This window comes from Camellia sinensis, chromosome 4 (genome assembly GCF_055761805.1).
Source record: "Camellia sinensis isolate YWXY chromosome 4, ASM5576180v1, whole genome shotgun sequence".
NCBI classification, from domain to species: Eukaryota; Viridiplantae; Streptophyta; class Magnoliopsida; order Ericales; family Theaceae; genus Camellia; species Camellia sinensis.
Window position 1 is genome coordinate 9,282,968 of NC_138964.1, and position 24,278 is coordinate 9,307,245.

Below are 24,278 nucleotides of genomic sequence, written 5' to 3' on the forward strand. Positions count from 1 at the left end.
CTTTGAACTTTTTTATTTAATTTGATTTTAAATTTGAATAAAAAGTTTGATTTGATATGAAATACTTTAACTTTAAATTCTTATAAATTTTTAAAAAAAATTTCATTCTTGTCTCAAATTTTTTTTCTTTTCATCAATTTTGATGGAAAAAATGATAATTTCCAATACTTCTTCTTTTTAAATTTTTATCAAATTCTAATTTGATAAAAAAAAAAAATATTAAAGTGTTGGAAATGCATTTAATTGGAATGATCTTGAAATAGCATATTGAAATAGAGAAAATTTGAGTATATGGTGGGTTGAAATGTATAATTTGATTAATTCTCTTCTCATATTTGTAAACAAATTAAAAATTGACACTTATAACCACATCATTATAGGTCAGATTCTGGGTAGTTTTTAAAGGTAAACATTTTTTATTTGTAAATATCCTACCTATTAAAAAAAATAAAAAGAAAAATAAAAGCCATGTAACTCCTTCATATACTATTTAAGATGGACTATTTTTATCACATAAAAAAAAGTATAATTTATATTTAGAGATTATCCCTATCTATTATGCTATTATATACAACTATAGAGATAACAAATTAACTATAATATATATGAAAAGTTATGCTAAGCTTTCATTTTCAATTAATTGAACTAGTGTAAAACCCATGCTATGCACGAGCAACTAACAAAATGTGATTAATAATACTAAACATGCTAAAAATTAACTAAATACTATGATATTAATTTATATGGGCATTTAAATAATAGATTTGAGTGATTTCACTATGTTTATATAGATATGCATGACTAATTAATTTTTTTAAAATACACTTAAGCGAATAAATTCAATTGAAAAAGAAGAGTAAGAATGAAATTCTATAAATATAAGATAACGATTAAAAAAATAAGTTTAAATTTGAAGATGAATATAGAAAAAGAAAATTAGATAAATCTTTGAAAAAGCAACTGAAAATCAAGAGCGATAATGGATTATGTAAATATATAAGATAAAGATAAAAAAAATCAAGTTTAAATTTGAGGATGAACTATAAGAATATATAGAAAGCGAAAATTAAATAAAATCTTAAAAAATGAGGTAGAAAGAAATTCAGTAAATATCAAATGAAGATTGAAAGAAAAAAATCAAGTTAAAATTTTAAAATTAAAAAATAAAATAAGATAAACTTGAAAAAAAAAAAACTAATATAACTCTAATAACAGAAGAATAGAAGAGGGTAGTAGTTTAAAAATTGGATAATAGTATAATGACACCTATAATTTTTTTAAATTTGTAAAAAAAAATCTCAAAAATAAGAACTGAGGTGTAATAAGTTAAAAATTAGATAATAATTTTTTAGAATTTAAATTTCATGTAGTTTAGTTACAAAAATAAGCATTTATGATATCTTATTAGACAAATTTTAACTCTATTTTATGTCTACTACTAATTATTTTAAACAAATTTTCTATTCTAAAGCTACTTAATTAAAAAAAAAATTCAAGGGACCACCTTTTTATTTCTTAATTTTGTTTTGTGTTAATAACCTATAAATTTCAAAATTTTTGTATTATGAAGCTACTAAATAAAAAAAGAAAAATAGTATCACTTTTCTTTTTAAAATCTTAATTAGTTTTATTTTAATTTTGTTTTGTGTCAATAACCAATAAATTGTAGCAATTTTTGTATTTTGAAGCTACTAAATTAAAAAAAAAATATCACTTTTCTTTTTAAAATCTTAGTTAATTTTATTTTTACTTTGTGTTAAGAGCCAGTAAAATAGCATTGGTAGTGCTATGCACGAGTATAAATAAATAATCAAAAATTAAAATTAAATAATAATATAAAATTTATCTAAAATTTGTAGTAAAAATGATTTATAATTAATTAAATTTCATTCATTTTTATCAGAGTTACACATAAATAACTTGTATATTTATACCAACGCGACTTTCACCTAATCATTAAAAATTGTCTTAGTTTATCCCTAACTTATGAATTATTTGATGTATTTATTTATTAACTTGGTAAATAAATATCTATAAATATTTTTTATTTTTTAAATAAGAAATATGAACATATTTTATGCATATCTATTAAAAAATTTGAACTTAGGTAAAAAATTATATATTTATGTTAACACTATGAAATAAATAGTCACATATATACATATATTAAAAAATTATCTAAGATAGAGCCACCCTAAATTATATGTCATATTTTAACTTTAATCTTAGTAAAAATAATTGATAATAATAAATTTAAACATTATGTATAAATTATATGATAATTTATCGATTCGTGACCAGTATGAGCTAATTTGGGGTTTCTAATATCGGATTAAACATTCAATCCCGTTTTGATAATCCAAACTGTTCATATTTTAGAATTCATCGAGTACATCATTTCAGTAAAAAATAAAGTCGATCAGATAACAGAAATCATTTGTTTGGGTTAATTTTGTATGAACTGTTTATTTTCTCATTGTCCATTTTTTTTTTAATTCAAAAACACATGGTTACCGTTATTTTATCGACTTGATTTTTTACAGGAATGATGTGCTCGACGAATTCTAAAATATGAATGGTTTAAATTATCAAAATGGGGCCCAAAAGTGGGCCCATAAGGCCCAACGACACTTCTCCAATCCGAAGGACTAGAGAGAAGCTCAGACCATGTTAAAGAATCAATAATGTTTAAATTTTAAGTTAAAGAATTAATTATTTTCCATATGTTTATGTATGAATGTATCAAAATCAAGCATTAATGCAATCTTAGGGAAGCAATTTTGAAAATAAATTTGATATGGTAAACATAAATTAAGGAAATAATTTGAAATGGTAACTATGGTGGCATAATTTAAGGGTTTAATATAAAACTCCATGAATTTAATTATGAACTAATTAAAATGCAACACATAATGACACTTTAGTATTTTCATGATTAAAAAAATTAAAAAATTTTAAAAAAATTGAGTTGTGAGTTTGAATCTTAAAGAAATCCTATTAACATTTACTGGAATGAGGGGTTACTGCTGTGCCAAAGACACAATAGTAACTATTGTACCTTAATTTGAGGGTTATTATGTGCTTATTTTTATGATCCAAACCGTTCATATTGTAAGGTCCGTTGAGTACTTCATGTTTACCAAAAATAATATTAATTGGACATCAATAACTATATGGTCGAATTACATTTATCATAAAAAAATAAACAATAAGTATTTCTTTTGAGAAATAGCATAAAAAATATGCGATTCGATCACATAGTTATTAATATCCGATGAATATAATTTTTGATAAGCATGAAGTACTCAACGAACCCTATGAAATGAACTGTTCAGATCATAAAAATAAACCCATAATAGCCCTCAAATTGAGGTACAACAGTTACTGCTGTGCCTTTGGCAGAGCAGTAACCCTATCCCCGTTTACTGTGTATGAAAATAATGAGGTTTGCTATATACATTGAGTAGTAATAGCCATGGTAAGATAAATAAAAAAAAAAACACATGTTACGAAATTTTAATTATATAAATTATTTTATGCTTTATGGTGAGGAATTTAAAATATTTTATGATGAAATATTTTTGAGTATCTGATTTATTGATTATTTTTTCTTAATTGGAAAACTCGTTCTTTGTTTGATGGTAAGGAAGGAATGATTGTAGGAATAAAAAATGACTCTTTATTTGAAAAAGAAAGTGTTAGTGTGTGATTTATTATTATTTTTTTAAATTAAAAAATCAAGAAAATAAGATTGAACACTTAGGTGCCGTTTGGTAACACTTACGTTTTCAGTTTTCTGTTTATATTTACAAAAATTTAAAAAACTCAAATAAAAACTTGTTTGGTAAAATTTTTGATTTATAAATCAGTGGTCTCAGTTTATAAATTTGGCCAAAAAATGAAAACACAAAAAATGTGTTTCCATTTTGAGTTTTCAGTTTTTTTTTTTTTTTATCACCCAACATTAGCCACCACCCGCTACCGTTTTCCACCACGGTCATCCGCCGCCACCACCCACCCTCCAACACCACCACCTGCCGCCACCACTCACCGCCCACCACCCACCTGCCACCCACTTGCCATCACCACCCACCCCTCGCCACCACCACCACCACCACCTACATGTCATCCACCCGCTACCACCCACTACCTGCCACTACCATTCACCGCCCGCCACCACCACCCGCCACTTACTTGCCACCACCACTCACCACCCACTTGCCACCACCAGCCACCCACCACCACCGCCCACCTGCCACCCACTCGCCACCACCACCACCACCCACTCGCCACCCACCTGCCACCACCACCCACCACCACCACCACCCACTTTCTACCACTCGCCACCGTCACCCGCCCACCCACTACCACCACCCCCCGCCACCCACCTGCCACCACCACCTACCACCACCGCCACCCACTCACTACCACTTACCACCCGCCACCGTCACCCATCCACCCACCACCACCACCACCACCCACCATCCGCTACCCACCTACTATCACCACACACCACCCGCCGCTGCCATCACCACCGCCACCACCCACTCGTTACCACCCATCACCCGCCACCGTCACCCACCCACCCACCATCACCACCCACCATCCGACCGCCACCACCCACTACCACTTGCCATCCGTCACCCACCCGCCACCACCACCACCACCACCACCACCACCCCCACCCACTCGCTACCACCCGCCACCGTCACCCACCCACCCGCCACCCACCACCCGCCACCTACCCACCACCTACCACCACCCACCATCCGCTACCCACCTGTCACCACCACCCACCACCTGCGCACCACCACCACCCGTCACCATCACCGTCGCCTACCCACCCACCCCCACCACCCACCGCCACCCACCGTCACCACTTTCCACCACCGTCTTCCGCCGCCACTTGCCACCACTTGCCATTTCTCACTCTTTTTTATATTTTTAAATTTTTTTAAACATTTTGTCAATTACCAAACGCGTTTTTAGTTTATGTTTTTCTAAAAATAAACAAAAAATAAACATAAACCAATTTATAAAATTTTTGTAAATATAAACTGAAAACGTAAACGTTACCAAACACACCCATAGAATTCTCTTAGCTTTTTTCACTAAAAACCTCCTTTTGCTTATATAATATATAGAGAAGTGGGTTGACTTTTTGACTTTTTGGCTTTTTTGACTATTTTAGCCTAGGCTAAAAAACTTGGTTTGGGAAGGGCTTTTTGGCTTTTTGACTTTTTTGACTTTTTTTGTGAGAGAAGAGTGTAATGATTATGGGTTGGATGTGATGTTTTGTTTTTTGTAGCTAAAATAGCCTATTTTATTTTTTGTGGCTAAAATAGCCAAAAAAACCTCAACCAAGGCTTCCCAAACGAAGCCAGATTCCAATTAACAAACTAACAAATAGCAATAATGGTACAATGAGATAGAAAGAAAATAAAAGTAAGATACAATGATATTTAAAAGTTCCAAAAGTTATACAAAAATTTAATATTATAGTAAAAATCTTAAATCTCAATAAATTTTCACATTTTCTATGAAATAAAACGACAATAAAAAATAAAAATAAAAATAAAAATTGATGCCTAATTTTTTACTTCAATTTTATGGTCTTCATTAAAGAACACAAAATCTGACCAAAATCCTTGGCATAGAACTAATATAGATACTTCGATTGCAATGATAACAATAATTCTTCTCCACCATGCAAACTTATAAACAAACACATTTTCGTTTGGGAACAGGCTACTATAGTAATTTTTTGACTTTTTATGAAAAGATGTGTAAAAAAATAGAGAGGTGATGTGACAACTCTTAGTAACTTTTTGACTTTTTGGCTAAAATAGTCACTCTCCAAACGAGGCCGACCAAGACCAAGACCAAGACCAAAACCAAATGCAAAGAAGGAGAATCACATAAGGAGAAAAAAAAAAAAAAAAAAAAGCTAAAATAAAAATAAATTTTTGGAATGGTGGGATGTTATCTCCAACAATTTAGACCACATTCAGTCTAATCTGTCAGCTCCTCCACCAATGTCTGCGAAGTTTAGGAGTTGGGATGACTAATCAGATTATTCTTTAAATAATAGTTAAAAGTTGATTAATTTGTCACATTAAGTGATTTAAAATTTAGATATATATATATATATATATATATATCAAAAAAATAGATAGTTATATTATTAAATCATAATTTAAATTTAGATATTGTCATATTTTTTTTTATCCATATCTCAATTTTTATTTTCTTTATTTATGTGTGGTTTCTATTTTTTTTTTAAAATTTATTTAAGATGGAGTTGTAGGTTTCTATTTTTTTTTAAAACAAAATTAATTTATTTGTGGTTTCTATTTGTTTTTATTATTATTATTATTATTATTATTATTATTATTATTATTATTATTATTATTATTATTTATGTAAGTTATGATATGAGTTAGATATGTGATAAGCATGTGGGTTTTATTGATTTAAAATCTGATGGTGAGAGATATTTTCAAATTAGATTTGTTTAAATAGACTTTAAAGATTTTTAAAATTTAAAATTAGATATTGAGAGACAAAATAAAGATTTTAATTGAAAAGATAAATCAAATTTGTTAATTTTTTCTGTTTGTATATTTGATTTTTAATTTTTTTATTATGCTATAATATAATATATAAGATATAATAAGAGGTAGATAGACATCACAATTACAGTGAAAAATATTATATAATTTTTTGGGGAGAGAATGAAACAATAATCTTTTCTTTTAGAAATTGGTGAGAGAGATTAGGATAGAGAGATTATGGAATATTTTTTTTATCTTTCCATTTGAAATCCATAAATTAAAGGATAATTATTTTTTAAAAATAAATAAATAAATAAATCATCCAATAATTTGTTTTTAATCTATTTTCTAAATTGATAAATCAATAATTTTAGTATAAGAGTTTGGAGCTCTTAAAAGGATTTTCATTAAAACTCCCATATTCGTGTGTTATATATGTGATAAGCATGTGCGTTTTATTGATTTAAAGTCTGATGGTTGGAGATATTTTCAAATTAGATTTGTTTAGAAAGACTTTAAAGATTTTTAAAATTTAAAATTGGATATTGAGAGGCAAAAAAAAGATTTTAACTGAAGAGATAGAAATCAAATTTGTTAATTTTACCAGTTAGAATATTTGATTTTTAATTTTTTTTGTTATGTTATGATATAATATATAAGATATAAATAAATACCCACAACTCCCATGAAAAATATTATCTGATTTTTTGGGGAGAGAAGGAAAGCATGTTTTAATATTTTCTTTTGGAAATCGGTGAGAGAGATTAGGATGGAAAGATTATGGAATATTTTTATTACCCTTACATTTGAAATCCATAAATTAAGGAATTATTATTATTTTCAAAATAATTAAATAAATAAATCAGCTGATAATTTATTTTTAATCTATTTATTAAATTGAAAAATCAATAATTTTAGAATGAGAGTTTGGAACTCTTAGAGCATCTCCAATGCACTAGGCATATAATACTTGTTAGTTAAAATGCCTAGTGTGATTCACTTTTTTCAATTCCAATGCACTAGGCATATGATTAGGCATTTTGCCTCAACTCATATTCACTAGCTACATGTAGCTAGCCTTCAATGCTAGGCAAAATGTATTCAATCATTAGGATCATTTCCCTCCATCTTTGTTGTTGACGTGGCATTCTATAAAATTAATAATATTTGGATAAATAGCTAAAATAAAGAGCATGGTTGGAGTAAAAACATAAAACAGTCAATAGGCAAAATAAAATATATACTTTATAGTAATATTTAGATAGGTAAAATGCCTACTACCATTGGAGATGCTCTTATAAGGCTTTTCATTAAAACTCTCATTTTCCTTGATAGCTATTTTGGGAAGATGATTAAAAGTTATTTTCTAGCTTTTAACATATTTTGGATCACATCATTTATCTATTTTTTGTACACGTTTTTTTTCAAAAAAAAGTATAAAAAAAAAACTAAAAAGCCAACTTTTTAATCAACTTTCCAAAACAATCCATAATATAGATATTTAATTAAAATTTGAAATAATAGATGCAACCTACCCAAGAGAACATTGTTCAACTGGTTCTTTTAGCAAATAAAAATAGAACTGAACCAGTGGGGGGGGGGGGGGGGGGGGGGGGTTGAGATAGGTGGAGTTAAAACTGTGGGATGATCGACATATAGTAGTAGCTAAGCTACCATGCCAGCCCATGTCGATATTGCCCATATAGTGTGTCAATTTTGCTTCCAAAAATGGTTAAAATATATATGATACAGTAAGTTAAGTTTATGGATACATATCTGATCATAGAACCAACTACATGAAATTTAGGTGGAGGAAACTGAGCGAACCCTTATAATTTATGAGGGGCTTAATATGTATGATTAGAATTATTTTGTAATTAGTTCTGTGTTCGTAGTTTTGTTGACATATGTTAAGGTCACAATAAATTAGTAGTCATAAACACAATAGAGATGGCTCAATCATTAGACTGAGCTTATTGTGTGACGCCTACCAAAAAAAATATCAAAAAATCTTTATTGTCAACTGTCATAATTTTTCAAAGGCATATTGAGATAATGTCTTATTTTAATATTTAGCTTGGGATCTCTAATTGAACCGTTATTGAAACACAAAGTTGAGTTTTTCCTTAACACCAATTAATTTGAGGTGAATTGGTGAAAGTTGAGACTTAGGGATGGGATGGGTAAGGCTGGGTAAGGGACATGCATACGGATGTTGTCGAGTGAGCACAATTACACATGATTATCATAATAATAATATTTGAAAATGAATTTTACTCAAAACTATGTAACAATACAAAACAAAACAAAACAAAAGAAAAATGTTATATACGTCATTAGTTTTTGTCATTATTGTTTATATTAAAAAAAAAAAAATTGATTGGTTTCCATTTAAAAGTAATTGTTAAAAAAAATTAAAAAATAAATAATATTTCATTATGTACTTATAATATAAAATAGAAAAAAATAAATAATATATAACAATTCTCAAAACAAAATGTTTACTGTCCATTTATCACAACCCATTAAGAAAAATTAGTAAGAGTAATATCAAAGCATTTTTTTTTTTTTTGTTGTTGTTTTAAAATCAAATAAAATTTTAGAGTCACCTCCATCTGATAGAGGCCCATTGTATACAGCTTTGAATGGGCTGGATTTAGCCTTGCTCTCAGCCCTACAAGCTGGTTCAAAGTTCATAATCCAACACCCATATCCAGACACGTGTAAAAATCATCCACCATTGATCCATTTCAATGCAATAGGATTCCACTTTCTTGTTGTAGATAGATAAAAGCTCTCTGGCTATGGCAGAGCCACCACCCTCCTAAAATCAGTAACCAAACACTCCTCTTCCAAAAAACGTACAGCATTAGCAACACCTATCTGTTCATTCAATCATGGCCCTTTCTATTGCTTCTACTGCACTCTCAAGTCTCCCAATAAGGTCACCAATCTCACTCACCTTTGATGCTTATAGCATGAAAGTTACAACTACATATATGTTTTTATTGATTTGATTTTGATTCCTAGACTTGGTGTTTGGTTTCCAGGAAAATACCTGGAAAAGCTCCAGGAAAGATTGCTACAGGTTTAGCTTGGAAAACTAGTGTGAATGCAACAAAAGGAGGGGTGTCAAGTGTTTGTGAACCACTTCCTCCTGATAGGCCATTGTGGTTCCCTGGTAGTTCACCTCCCGAGTGGCTTGACGGCAGGTAAACTACTAAGACAGTATCTGGTTCACTGAAATGGAAATTGAAATGGAATGGTCATGTAAATTTCAAATGGAATCACGATTCTTCAATTTAGAATAATGGACATTCCATTTGGGAGGTCAAAGAGTTTTCATTGTTCCTGCTTAAATTATTCTATCAAACCAAACACTACCTTCATATTCTCTGTTCCATAGCCTGCATTCTTTTTTCCCTTTGCTCTGCTGATCATTGGAAGAACACAAAGAAATTGATTTATGCTTGGAACCAAATTCACTGAAAAATGGTTTATGAAATCCAAAATGCAATTGGATTAGCGATTCAATGAGCATTGTGTTATTTCTTCAGACATTACAGTTGAAGTAATTTCTTCAAAAAATAAATAAATTAGAAAGAAAGAAAGAAAGAGAGAAAAGATCACAAAACCAGAATTTGCAGAGAGCTGACAGTACAACAGGACACAAGTCTTATAATACTATTTTACTACTAATTACTTATTCATTTCTCAGTCAACATATTTTTTTTTTGGCCTTTTATTTATTTTTTCAATGCTTGTTGCAGTCTTCCTGGAGATTTTGGCTTTGACCCACTTGGATTAGGTAAGCATTTGTTCTAAATTATCAACTGGAGCAACATATTTTTTTGTTTTAGTTATAAAATCAAAAATATACTGTTAAAGTATACAATACAACACACACCGGCACACACCCACTAGCATCACATGTTCTGTTAATACAACACACACCAGCACACACCCACTAGCATCACATGTTCAGATCACACTGTAAAGCACACACCAGCACACAAGAAAGCTTAGTTTAATGTATTGTAATATACACTTCGGTCACCTTCTCCTCTCTATAAATAGAGAGAGCTCAGTCTCTTGTAATATATAGAAATACAACAGACACAGAAATACAGAGTTATTCATTTTGCTCTCTCTCTCTCTTTATCAATTTATCTTACATGGTATCAGAGCTATAGGTTAAAGATCTTGGTGTTCTTCGCCTTCCGGCGGGCGGCAACCTTGCCTTGACCGCCCGCCGGATCTCAACCAATTCAACAGGTTCAATTCCTCCAACCACCCTCCATTTCTGCTGCCACCAGTGCGCCACTGTCATCTCCTCCTCTTCACTCACCTCGGCTGCTCCATCTTCTCATCTACTACCAGCAACACTCCGACCACCACCAATAATCACTGCAACAGCAGCCGCAAAAGCACCGCATCTGCCACCGTGAACATCCTCATCAGCTCAATCATCAACCCCAAGCCTCTCCTATCACTGTTGTTCCAACAAGCTTTGATAATCACTGCAACACAGCCTGATGCACAGACCATGCATCACACATACAGCTTTCTCTCACACACTACAACACACATGGACACACAGAATTGGAAAAGGTCTCTCTTTCTGAGTCCCTCTATGGCTTTTGCTCACTACTCACTAGCTATCCCCTTTGAAACCTCAAACCCTCACAAAACTTCAATTCTTACTTTTTCTTCCACTTCCTCCTCTTCAGCTTCTCTACTTCCCATACCTTTCTTTTCTCTCAAATCCGCAGCTCGCAAGCTCTCTCTCTTTCCCCATCTCCGAAGCATTGGCCACAAAGCTGAGGCTAAGCCACAAGAATCTGAAGTCAGTTTAGCTGCAGATGCCTTTACTCATTTCAAGCATCTGCTTCTACCAATCACAGACCGGAATCCTTACCTCTCTGAGGGAACGAGACAGGCTGCAACTACTACTACTGCTTTGGCGAAGAAGTATGGGGCAGACATTACGGTTGTGGTTATTGATGAAAAGCTGAAAGAATCATTGCCAGAGCATGATACCCAACTCTCCAGCGTACGCTGGCATCTGTCTGAAGGTGGGTTCCAGGAATTCAAGTTGCTAGAGCGACTCGGGGAAGGGAAGAAGCCAACAGCCATCATTGGTGTGGCTGCTGGGATATATTAGATATATAATATATATACAAAATCGTGGGCCACTCTTTCTGATTTTGCGAAACCAATTAAAAAAAATATATATATATATATATATATATATCCCACTACCCAAAAGCAGCTCCTCAAACATGGCTTTAACAACAATATTAGATGCCCAACATGTGTAGTGGCGGGCCCCATCTCCAATCAAACCACTATGCAAAACCCATTGCTGGTAGTGTGCAAAAAGAAAACCCAAACCATGGGCTGGTGTTTTTGACCAAACTTTATTTTTATATTCAAACTTTATTTTTTATTCTAAACCTTCATTGATGCTCTCAGACATCATGTTGTTCCTCACTTTTTTTTTATATATCTCTCTTTTTTATTTATTACAAACACAAAAAAAAAAAAAAAACAATCCAACAATTTACAAATTTGCACAACACCCATATTTTATTCATCTTCGGGATCCACCCCGATCACCATTTTACACAAAACAACAAAAAAAAAAAAAAAAAAAACACAACACAACACAAAACAAAACAAAACAACACAAAATACACACAACCAACCACATTCACAGGTGTGCTCTTTCTTCTCTACTCTGCCGCCGGTCTCTTCTTCTTGCCTCCGTCTTGAGAGGCCCTTGACGGTGCTACCTCCGTGTTTCCCACTCCACTGGGCACGATCACTACTCCCTGCTCCTCCACTGCAGCATATGGCGGCCCTCCAAATCGGAACATCACGGTGGCCTTCCGCTTCAGCTCCTTGTTTTCTGCCCTTAGCACGCTTATCTCTGCTCGCGCATCCTTATACATGCGTTGGAGCAGAGCCAGCTGGGAGTTTAACTGCTGCACCTCATTTGCCCTACTCTGCAGCCGGTTCGACAAGTTTGTAACCGCAGTCATGGTTTCCACACATGACTTCAACGTATACTGATTGGCCTCCACATCCGACTGCACCGCCATTTTTTGCTCCACAGACCGCATCGGAAAGTTCAGCGGAGCAAACCCAGCGGTGTTTGGTTGAGGTTCACTGGCCACCGCACCAGTTCTCTCTCCTGTGGACTCGTTGAGGTCGGGAAAGAGGGTGAGCAGCCCGCGGGACGACGAAGCCATTTTCTGGGCAACAGCAACAGAGTGTTATAGACTATCTCTCTCAGCAAAACGACCTCTCTTTCTCAGCACAATGAAGCATTTTTCAGAGGTTTCTCTCAGTTTTTCTGTCTCAGTTTCTGCCTCCTCCGCTTCGGTTTATAAAGACCATGACACAGAGACAGCCACGCGCATCGCGCGCCTTTTGACGCCGACAACCTGGCACGCCTTTTCATGGCACGCCTTTTGATGCATATGGCACGCCTTTTGATGGCACGCCTTTTGAGGGTGCGGGCACACCTTTTGAGGGCACGACTTTTGAGGGCTCGATATCTACATCCATGTATATTTTTTGGGCAGCCTATATACACACTCATACAGTGTCTTCTACACCGGTCAGCTTTATCAATCCCTTTGTTTCAACCTCAAATAGGTTTCTATCTTTACACCTATTTGAGTTTGAGGGGGGGTTATACACAATATCCTGTATAAGTCGCTCATGGGGCACTGTGCACCACCACAACTGTCTGCTACAACGGTCCGACATGACCCCATAAACTGTCTTCTACATCGGTCTGACACGACCACACAGTGTCTGCTACAACGGTCCGACATGACCCCGTAAACTGTCTGCTACAACGGTCCGACATGACCCCGTAAACTGTCTTCTACATCGGTCTGACACGACCACACAGTGTCTGCTACAACGGTCCGACATGACCCCGTAAACTGTCTGCTACAACGGTCCGACACGACCCCATAAATTGTCTTCTACATCGATCTGACACGACCACACTGTGTCTCCTACAACGGTCTGACACGACCATACCGTGTCTCCTATCCTGTTTTATTTTATTTTTCTGTTTTGTGACTCTCTCCAAACTCAAGTTGGCTAGTACCTATCCTCCTTGAGTTTGCGGGGGCTGTTAAAGTATACAATACAACACACACCAGCACACACCCACTAGCATCACATGTTCTGTTAATACAACACACACCAGCACACACCCACTAGCATCACATGTTCAGATCACACTGTAAAGCACACACCAGCACACAAGAAAGCTTAGTTTAATGTATTGTAATATACACTTCGGTCACCTTCTCCTCTCTATAAATAGAGAGAGCTCAGTCTCTTGTAATATATAGAAATACAACAGACACAGAAATACAGAGTTATTCATTTTGCTCTCTCTCTCTCTCTTTATCAATTTATCTTACATATACAATGAAATTCTAAACAAGCCTGTCACTGTAGAACAACAGATACACATACAGTCTGTCACTATAGAACAACAGATCACCATTGTGGAGTACTGTTCTTGGCTCATCGCAATGAATTGTATATTTGTAACAATAGTGACAAAATTTTCTCAATTCCAATCAATTAGGCTTATTGTGTCGATTCTTTTGAGTAATATATCTAGAATCTTTCTTAGATTTATTGTTTTGCTAGTTCAAGTGTTCAATTTAAAATTGTTCTTGTGCACCATACTACTTGCATTAAGCATTGTGGTGCTCCGCTTTGATCTCTTAAGACATCAATTTTACAGGGTCTGACCCGGAGTTACTCAAATGGTTCGCACAAGCAGAGCTAATGCACGCTAGATGGGCAATGCTGGCTGTCGCGGGAATTCTCATTCCAGAATGGCTTGAAAGCCTCGAATTAATTGAGAACTTTTCATGGTATGATGCCGGTGCCAGAGAATACTTTGCAGACCCAACAACCCTATTTGTGGTGCAACTTGTCTTGATGGGCTGGGTAGAAGGCCGGAGATGGGCCGATATGGTCAACCCGGGTTGCGTTGACATCGAGCCTACCTATCCAACTAAGAAAAAACCGAAGGCAGATGTTGGGTACCCGGGGGGGTTATGGTTTGATCCGTTTATGTGGGGGAGAGGATCGCCTGAGCCAGTGATGGTGTTGAGGACTAAAGAGATCAAGAATGGGAGGCTTGCAATGCTAGCTTTTGTGGGCTTTTGTTTCCAAGCCATTTATACTGGACAAGGCCCCATTGAGAACTTGATGGCACACATTGCTGATCCTGGCCACTGCAACATCTTTTCGGTACGTCGCGTTTGATATGAGAAAGTTTTATTTCACAAATCAAATATTTTACCGACACAGAATTAATCATTGAACATGTATAATGGAATTGCGAACCATTTAATGCTTGTTCTGTGGTTGGTTATATGTTCGTGGTATTATTATTTTAAATACAAATACTACACGGCAATACATTGTTTAGTACTTTAAGCCCAACCTATTTATCTGGAATTTTTTGAGCATCACTTCTAAATTCAATCATAGATTGAGCATCACTTCTAAATTCAATCATAGATTTTCAATTTGTCTGCTCTGTTTGTTTTGCATTTTTTTTAGCGTTCAGTACAACAAAAAAAGGAAAAATAATAAAAATATTTTAATATAAAATGTTTTCAACTACTAAATGGTTAAAAAAAAATTTCTCGAATTAAAGTTTGACCAACAAAACCACCTATTGTTGTCGCCACCATTACCACTACCAACATTATTACTACTAGCAAATTAGTTTTAAAATCACAACTAAATATAAGAAAAGTTTTTCACAAAAAGTACTTTCCATCAAAATAAACAAAGCTTTAAATTGGGAAGTATTTAGATGTCTTACAAGTTTACAATGGCTAAAGTGTTTCCCAATTCCTCATCATTTTAGAGAGCATAAATAGATAACTTGCAACATTAATTTTGTTTTTTCTATTTCTTGCAGGCATTCACATCACATGTGAATCAGTGATGTCAAACTATGAGCCTTCCTTCTCTTGTTTGAGCAAAGCAAATGTACATATTAAGAAGCCAAGGAGACAACAAAATTGTAATTTAATTTAAATATATATATATATTTTTTTTGGTTGCTTTGATTTCATTTCCTTAATTTTGTGGGTTTTCATCTTGGCAGTATTTTGAGTACTCCAGCTCCAACCAAAGTCAAGAAAATTTAGAAACTAACATGTAGTACAATTAAAATTACATTTAAATTGAGATATATGAAGATTTGAAAATAGATATAATCCTATCACAGGTTAGGCAGATACCAAAAATACCGAATTTGACGGTGACAAGGTCAACCAATGTTTTTCAATGGAGTTCTCTCTCCCCATTCCAACCCCAAAATTGAAACCTATTCTTAGGAATTCTGAAATGGAGTTTGCCAGCTCCATCACCATTCCTTCACCCACCAGCTCATGACAACCATGACACACCATCCCAATCCCCCCAAAATAAACAAAAAACGAGAAGCCAAAAAAAAGATTCAAGAGAATTCCCATCTCTTCGGGCAGCGGCACGCTTCTCCCTGCAGGAGGTCACCTCTTCGATCTCCGGCTGATTACCACCCATGGCCGCTGTTCGTCTCCTTTCCTCTCTCCTTCTCTCCCTCCTCTTTCTCTCCTCCCTTTCTCTCTCCGTCCCCGAATCCGAAGCCCTCCTCAGGCTCAAAAAATCTCTTTCCAACACAGAAGCTCTTGATTCTTGGCAACCAAACACCTCCCCATGCAACAAAAAACAACCCTGGATTGGCCTTGTGTGTAATGGCGACACCACGACCGGTATCCATCTCACCTCCATGGGTCTCTCTGGAAAGATCGACATTGATGTCTTGCTTGAACTGCCTAATCTTCGAACTATCACGTTGATCAACAACCATTTCTCTGGTCCATTGCCACCGTTCAATCGTATTGGTGCTTTGAAGGGTCTCTACTTGTCCTTCAACAACTTTTCGGGCGAAATTCCTCTTGATTTTTTCTCCAAAATGGGGTCTTTGAAAAAAGTGTGGCTTTCCGGGAACAAATTTACCGGGAGAATACCCGAGTCATTCGGACAAATACCACACCTTATAGAACTCCACATAGAAAAGAATGAATTCTCCGGTCTTATTCCTCCCATGGAACAATCTTCTTTAATTTCACTCGATTTGTCGGACAACAAACTAGAGGGTGAAATCCCGGCCAGCATGTCGAGATTTGACCCGGGTACGTTCAAAGGAAATCCCGGGCTATGCGGGAAGCCTGTGGGCAAGGAATGCACCAAGCAGGCGGCAGTAGATAATGGACAAGACGAAGTTGAAGCACCACCGCCTATGAACAAGTCCACAACGGGGTGGGTTGTAATAGGCCTGATTGGTTTCGTGCTCTTGCTGACAATATTCTTTCGGTCCAAACAAAGAGAAGACCGGTTTGACCGGCTAGGGAAAGAAAACCTAGACGAGATTGTGGAAGTCCGCATTCGAAGTTCGAACCGAAGGAGTAGTGTCGACTCGAGCCTCAGCCAGAAAGGTGGCGGCGGTGGGTCCACTCGGAGAGGCTCGTCACGTCACGGGAAGGGCATGGGGGATCTGGTGGTGGTGAACGAGGAGAGGGGCTTTTTTGGGTTAGCAGATTTGATGAAGGCAGCAGCAGAGGTGCTGGGGAGTGGCGGTTTGGGGTCGGCATACAAGGCAGTGATGGCGAATGGAGTGTCGGTGGTGGTGAAGAGAATGAGAGAGATGAATAAAATAAGTAAGGATGCGTTTGATACCGAGATGAGGAGGTTAGGAAGGCTAAAACACCCAAATATCTTGACACCATTGGCTTACCATTACAGGAAAGATGAGAAGCTGTTGGTGTCTGAGTATGTTTCCAAAGGCAGCTTGTTGTATATCTTGCATGGTATGCAAAAACTAATTTTGCCAATTTCATTTCTCATTGTTTGAGCATAATAGTGGTTGTTTTTTTTTCAGGTGATCGCGGAATTTCGCATGCCGAGCTAAATTGGCCTGTTCGTCTTAAGATTATCAAGGGGGTTTCCCGAGGAATGGGTTTCCTCCATAACGAATTCGCATCATACGAGCTACCCCATGGAAATCTAAAGTCGAGCAATGTTCTTCTAGACTCCACATACGAGCCACTTCTCTCCGACTACGCTTTCTATCCCCTAATCAACAGCACTCAAGCTGTACAAGCGATGTTTGCTTATAAATCCCCAGAAGCCATTCTATACCAACAAGTCACCCGAAAAAGTGATGTTTACTGCCTAGGAATCATAATCCTTGAAATCCTCACCGGAAAATTCCCTTCCCAGTACCTCAACAACCAAAAGGGTGGCACCGACGTTGTGCAGTGGGTCCGGTCAGCGGTTTCTGAGAGAAGAGAGACCGAGTTGATTGATCCGGAGATTGCGAGCGCCACTGCGACTTCTCTTGCTGAGATGGAAAAACTCATCCAGGTTGCAGCTGCTTGTACAGAAAGCAATCTCGATCAACGGATTGAAATGAAGGAAGCGATTAGGAGGATAGAAGAGATACAACAAGTCTGAGAGGCATTGGTTCCATGATTCTTAGGTTAGTGCAAACTGTGGCTTTTGTTTTGTTGTAGGAGAGAGAGAGAAAGAAAGAAAGAGAAACAGAAGAGAAGAGAGAGAGATATGGATAGACATGGTTGTCAAAAACACTAGCCGATCCTTCGAACATGCTCTGCACACATGGTTGATAAATGAAACTCCTTAAAAATATGGAATCAACTATCTGTGTAAGAAAAGGATCGAAGATGAAACAGAGATGATAATCAATTTTGCCTTTTTCACACTTCACAACAACCTACTTGAATGCTTCCAAATCAAGTTCTCATTTCTAAAATTAGGAAACGATTTTCTTTTTCTTTTTTTGTTTTTGTTTTTGTTTTTTAAATGTGGGTACATTTTAAAGAAAGAATACAGTCAATTTTAATTTGTGTGATGTTGAGTTCTATCATTTTCTCTGTGACTTTCTTTAAGATGCAAGGTTGGGGTTTGTTTGGCATTAATGTTTAACATGTAAACTGATTGTTAAAGCATTATTAGCTTCAAGATTTGGGACGCTAAAAAAAAATTGAAAGTGAAGCTCTGTGGGGGGAGAGGGTAAGGCCTTGTGTACAGTTTTATTTTAATGTTGGAATACCATATCTATCCATATATTATATAAATAAAATGGGATTTTTAGTGAGGTAAAGTTTTAATATCTTATATTAATTTTCTTAATTTTAAATAGTTAAGAAAATTTTCAGTGGCTAGCTTCTATTTAACCATATAAAAATAAAATTCTAATTAGTTTATGATTTGTACATATTTTAATTCAATATAGTTTAAATTTTAAAATTTTAATTAATTAATTTTTATATAAATTTGTTGGTCTTCTGACTTAGCCGGTTAGGCTGAATCATTTTTGATTCGGCAAATTCTTGAAAAAAAATTGAAAGTGAAGGTCTGTGGGGGGAGAGGGTAAGGCCTTGTGTACAGTTTTATTTAATATTGGAATACCATATCTATCCCTATATTATATAAACAAAATGTGATTTTTAGTGAGAAATCTTTTGAGAGTTTCAATATCTTATATTAGTTTTCTTAATTTTAAATAATTAAAAAAATCTTCATTGGTTAAATTCTATTTAACCATATAAAAAAATTCTAATTAGTTTATGATTTATACATATTTTAATTCAATATAGTTTAAATTTTAAAATAAAATTTAAAAATTTTAATTAATTAATTTTTGTGTAAGTTAGTAGTCTTTTGATTTAACTGATTAGGTTGAATCATTTTTGGTTTGACTAATTCGTTGGTTTAATCGCGATTTTAACGATTTTATCAAAATATATTGGTTATATTTGTTTGATTCGAAATAAATTAAAGATTGATTTAATTAGAAATTGAATTAAGATTGCTTGATTAGAAATAAACTTCATACTCAAATAATTGTCAACTTTTATTTTATAATTGCACATTAGAAAAAGAAGGGAAAAGTGAGTTGTTTTACTTATATAAAGTGAACTTTATGCTCCCATTTAATATTATAGTGTTGTGCATACTTCAATTCAAGATAATTTAAATTTTAAAATTAAAATAACATTTAAATTTTTTAATTAATTAAATTTTGTATAAGTTGGTTGGTCTTTTGGCCTAACTGATTAGGCTAAATCGATTTTGGTTTGACTGATTCGCCGGTTTAACCACAATTTCTCATACTAATTTTCTTAATTTTAAATAATTAAAAAAACTCCATTGGCTAGTTTATATTTAATCATATAAAATATGATTTATTTTATAATCTCATATCGGGAGAGAAGAAGGAAAAAGTGAGTTGTTTCGCATATATATAGTGAATCTTATATTTCTATTTAATATTATTGTGTTGTGCATAGTTCAGTTCAAGACAGCTTAAATTTTTTTAAAAAAAAAAAAAAAAATTTAATTAATCTGTGATTTATTTTATAATCCACATCAGGAAAAGAAGGAAAAAAGTAAGTTGTTTCACTTATATAAAGTGAATCTTATACTCTCATAAAATATTGTAGTATCGTGCATGTTTTAGTACAGTTTAGATTTTAAAATAAAATTTGAAAGTTTTAATTATTTAATTTTTGTGTAAGTTAATTGGTCTTTTGACCTAGTCGATTAGGTTTATTTGTTGGTTTAACCGTGATTTTATTAAAATATATTAGTTAGATTTGTTTAATTCGAAATAAACTAAATATTGATTTGATTAAAGATTAAATGATTAAAATTGCTTGATTAGAAATAAATTTTCCGCCTAAACAATTATTAACTTTTATTTTATAACCCCACATTAGAAAAAGAAGAAAAAAATGAGTTGTTTCATTTATACAAAGTAAATCTTATGCTCCTATTTAATATTGTAATGTTGTGCATGCTTCAATTGAAGACAGTTTAAATTTTAAAATTAAAATAACATTTAAAATTTTTAATTAATCAATTAATTATTGTATAAGTTGGTTTGGTCTTTTGATTTAACCGATTAGGCTGAACCGTTTTTGATTTGACTGATTAGATTTGATTTAATCGCGATTTAGAGGTTTTATCAAAATATATTGGTTAGATTTGTTTGATTCGAAAAAAACTAAAGATTTACCTAATTAAAGATTAAATGACTGATATTGTTTGATTCAAAATAAACTTTTAGCCTGAACAATTGTTAATTTTTATTTTACACTATCCCACATCAGGAAAAAAAAAAAAAAAGTAAGTTGTTTCACTTATATAAAGTACACTTATGTTCTATTGAGAAAATTTAGCCAAAACCCTCAATTGAACCATTGTTTGGTAAAAAAGGATATAGCCAAATTTATTTTGTTTTATATAAACTCCTTTAGGAGGAGGAGCATAATTGAGTAAGGATAAAGTAAAATATCAAATATCCTCTCTTTTTTTCTTGGACAATATTGTTAGAATAACATGGTAAAATATCTTCTTTTTTTTTTTTAGACAATATTGCCAGAGTAACATGTTGCTGTCAAACAGAATAACATGTGACTATTTAGATCAATTTCAACGGTAATAATCTTTTATAAAGAATTTCATAATTAATATAGATTTTATTTCATAGATTTTAATAAGAGAATTCTAAAAATACTAATTTTATTAAAAACCGACATCTAGATCAAAAATTATATTATTTTAAAATTTAATATTTTGGTAATAATGGTATGTATTGGACTTTTTAAGAAAAAATTGTTATCCTTAATGCATTAAAGTTTTATTATGAAGCGGTTTTGACCAAATCTCTCTTTAATATTGTAGTGTTGTGTATATGTTTCAATTGAAAACAGTTTAAATTTTAAAATAAAAAAAGATTTAAAAGTTTTAATTAATTAATTATTGTATAAGTTGGTTGGTTTTCTGACCGATTTTCTTAAAAAATATATATATTGTTTTATTTTTAAAAGTTATATTTAAGTTTTATGACAAATTTTAACATAGAATAGAATAAACTAAAATTAAAAAATTTATAAAATGAAATTTATTTTTATTTTATCATAAATATAATTTTTTTAATTTATCCTTTTTTTTTATCAATTAAATTATGACATCTATTTCTTATTGTATATACAATTAATGACCTAACAATTACATTACATATATTCTAATAAAATTATTAAAGTTTAATTTATTCTAAATTATTTTTCTATATTTTTTAAATAAACTTTATGTTATTTAATTTTGAAATTATTTTTAATTATTTATTTGGTTCGTGTGTCGCATGGGTTCAGATACTAATATTTGTTCTAATTGGAAAGGTCTCGCATATCATTTGTTGCTTGACGTACATACATAATGAAATTTAATTCTTAGGAGTTGTTTGGAAATTGGAAGAGGTTTTCTTTTGGGTTAATTACAAAAAAAAAAAAATCTCAAGATTTTGCATGTTTTTTAATTTAAACCTTATAATTTAATTTCGACAAATTAAACTTTAGAGTTTCATTCCTGTTTTAATCTGGCAACTCCGTCATATTAAACTAACGGAAATTTGGACAGAATTTCAAATTCAAACCCACATGTTCAAACACTTGTATCTCCCTCATCATAACTCTGTTTCACCTCATTTTTTATCGTTGGATTTACCTCATGGCTTAATTTTCATTTCACTCTTCATATGCCTTATTCCATATCTTTTTACTTGCTGTCGGAGTTCTGAAAGTTGGCCAAAAAAAAAATTTTCTTTCTTTGGGCAAAATTTTCATATTCAAACCCACATGTTCAAACATATGTATCTCCCTCGTCGTAATTCCGTTTCGCCTCATTTTTGCGTCGTTAGATTTACCTCATAGCCAAGTTTTCATTCCACCCCTCATATGCCTTGTTTCACCTCTTTTTACATGCCGTAAGATCTCTGAAATTTGGCCAAAAAATAATCTTCTTTTTTTTTTTTTTTAATCTTCTTCCTCCTCTTTTGCGACTCCTCCTAGCTTGTTGCTACTGCTGCTGCTCATCATTATCTGCAAGATGAGGTGATGGTGGTAATGGTATTGCATCTCCTCTGCCAAGAATAATGTTGCGATAACAGCAAGAAAAGAAAGAGAGAGAGAGAGAGAGAGAGAGAGAGATCTTATTTTTGGCCAACTTTCGAAACTCCGACGACATACAAAAAGAGGTGAAACAAGGCATATGAGGGGTGGAATAAAAATTAGGCCATGAGTTGAATCTAATGACACAAAAATGAGGTGAAACGGAATTACGATACGGGAGATATAAGTGTTTGAATATGTGGATTTGAATTTGAAAATTTTGCCAAAGAAAGAAAATTCTTATTTTTGGCCAACTTTCGGAGCTCCGACGACAAGTAAAAAGATGTGAAACAAGGCTTATGAAGAATGATATGAAAACTAGGCCATGAGCTGAATCCAACGACACAAAAATGAGGCGAAATGGAGTTACAACGAGGGAGATATAAGTGTTTAAATATGTTGGTTTGAATATGAAAATTTTGTCTGAAAAGAAAAAAATCTTATTTTTAGCCAACTTTCGGAGCTCCGACGGCAAGTAAAAAGATGTGGAATATGATGTATAAAAAGTCACTACAACAAAACTGGATTTTTACGGCTTCACATCAACGACATATAATAAATGCAAGCCATGGTGTCTCACTTTTACGATTTGCTTTTTTTGCATGTCGTAAATAATTTCCCAACCACGACGTGCCTATTGCGTACGTCGTGGATGCTAATAACGATGATTTTCTTACAGCTTGGAATGTTAGCCGTAAATAATAAAACTTTCTATAACGTGCATATGGCATGCCGTTAATACATCAACTATACACGACATGCGTGCACCAACTGTTAAAAATATTGAACATTTCACGGCGCACAAAAAGTCAGTCGTTAAAAATTACACTTTTCACGGTGCACAAAAAGTCGGCCGTTAAACATATGTCACTTTTCACGGCATACAATTTATGTCGTGAATGGTATGACCGAAAAAAATAGGCACCAAAATAAAATAATTTAGCGCCAATTACCAACAAAAAAATATAATTTGTTTGGTTTCAGTTTTTTAAATTCAGTTTTCTAAAAATTGAGTTTTTTGTTTTTAAAATTAAAATTTTTTGTTTACTTTTTTAGATGCATCTTACTTAAGATGTATCTAAAAAGTAAAATATTTGTGAAAAAAATATTTTAAAAAATTAATAAATACATAAAAATACGAAAAATATATTGAATTTTCATTTTTTTTTTTGTGTTTTTGGTATTTAGTGATTTTTTTTAGGAAAATTATACTTTTTAATTGTATTTATGTTAGGTGTGTCTAAAAATTAAAACAATTGCTTAAAATATTAAAAAAATTCAGTAAAAACAAAAAATATATATATGAAAAATAAAAAACTAGAATTTTCTGAAAAGTGTTTTCAAAAAACTGAAAACAAACATGATGATTAGAGTTTTTTTTTTTTTTATTAAAATGCTGCCTCTTTGGCTTATAATGGTCTCTAATCACAAAGGATCCTAGAAAATTGTTCTAGCAAAACTGGGAAGAGGGAGAGAAGAGAAAGGGTTCAAAAATTGGTTCCAATGGGAAAGGGTTTCGATCTCTTTCTTTCTCTCTGATGATGAAAAGTCTGATGATTCCAAATCAGCCGAATCAAACCCTTGTTCCACACAGGAAGATTGTAGAATTGATTTTTAGGTTTGATTTGGGTGAGTGGCGAAG

General features: G+C 33.3%; 3 protein-coding genes across 3 annotated transcripts; all 3 read left to right on the forward strand.

The window, feature by feature from the left end:
- The first annotated feature begins 9,336 nt into the window (after positions 1 to 9,336).
- LHCA6 (PSI type II chlorophyll a/b-binding protein (Lhca2*1)) lies at positions 9,337 to 15,690 on the forward strand. The gene is made up of 5 exons (XM_028266169.2): positions 9,337 to 9,498; positions 9,605 to 9,766; positions 10,325 to 10,362; positions 14,338 to 14,852; positions 15,535 to 15,690. The coding sequence occupies exons 1-5, from the start codon at positions 9,452 to 9,454 to the stop codon at positions 15,559 to 15,561; spliced, it is 789 nt and encodes a 262-aa protein (XP_028121970.1). The 5' UTR covers positions 9,337 to 9,451; the 3' UTR covers positions 15,562 to 15,690.
- Positions 10,441 to 11,734, forward strand: LOC114263202 (uncharacterized). Its single transcript, XM_028203708.2, has one exon. It carries the CDS (start codon positions 11,101 to 11,103, stop codon positions 11,716 to 11,718), a length of 618 nt encoding a protein of 205 aa, XP_028059509.2. The 5' UTR covers positions 10,441 to 11,100; the 3' UTR covers positions 11,719 to 11,734.
- A 250-nt stretch (positions 15,691 to 15,940) lies between the features above and the next one.
- Positions 15,941 to 18,534, forward strand: LOC114319168 (pollen receptor-like kinase 3). Its single transcript, XM_028266168.2, has 2 exons — positions 15,941 to 17,470; positions 17,542 to 18,534. Exons 1-2 carry the CDS (start codon positions 16,162 to 16,164, stop codon positions 18,114 to 18,116), a joined length of 1,884 nt encoding a protein of 627 aa, XP_028121969.2. The 5' UTR covers positions 15,941 to 16,161; the 3' UTR covers positions 18,117 to 18,534.
- The last annotated feature ends 5,744 nt before the right edge of the window (positions 18,535 to 24,278 follow it).

What these genes read in the sequence shown, in the direction of transcription:
- LOC114319168 (XM_028266168.2), top strand. Translation starts at nt 16,162, where the DNA reads ATGGCCGCTGTTCGTCTCCTTTCCTCTCTCCTTCTCTCCCTCCTCTTT. An exon ending in CTTGTTGTATATCTTGCATG is followed by an intron (nt 17,471 to 17,541) that starts GTATGCAAAAAC and finishes TTTTTTTTTCAG; the next exon opens with GTGATCGCGGAATTTCGCAT.
- LHCA6 (XM_028266169.2), top strand. Translation starts at nt 9,452, where the DNA reads ATGGCCCTTTCTATTGCTTCTACTGCACTCTCAAGTCTCCCAATAAG. An exon ending in CCCGAGTGGCTTGACGGCAG is followed by an intron (nt 9,767 to 10,324) that starts GTAAACTACTAA and finishes TGCTTGTTGCAG; the next exon opens with TCTTCCTGGAGATTTTGGCT. An exon ending in CTTTGACCCACTTGGATTAG is followed by an intron (nt 10,363 to 14,337) that starts GTAAGCATTTGT and finishes TCAATTTTACAG; the next exon opens with GGTCTGACCCGGAGTTACTC.
- LOC114263202 (XM_028203708.2), top strand. Translation starts at nt 11,101, where the DNA reads ATGCATCACACATACAGCTTTCTCTCACACACTACAACACACATGGAC.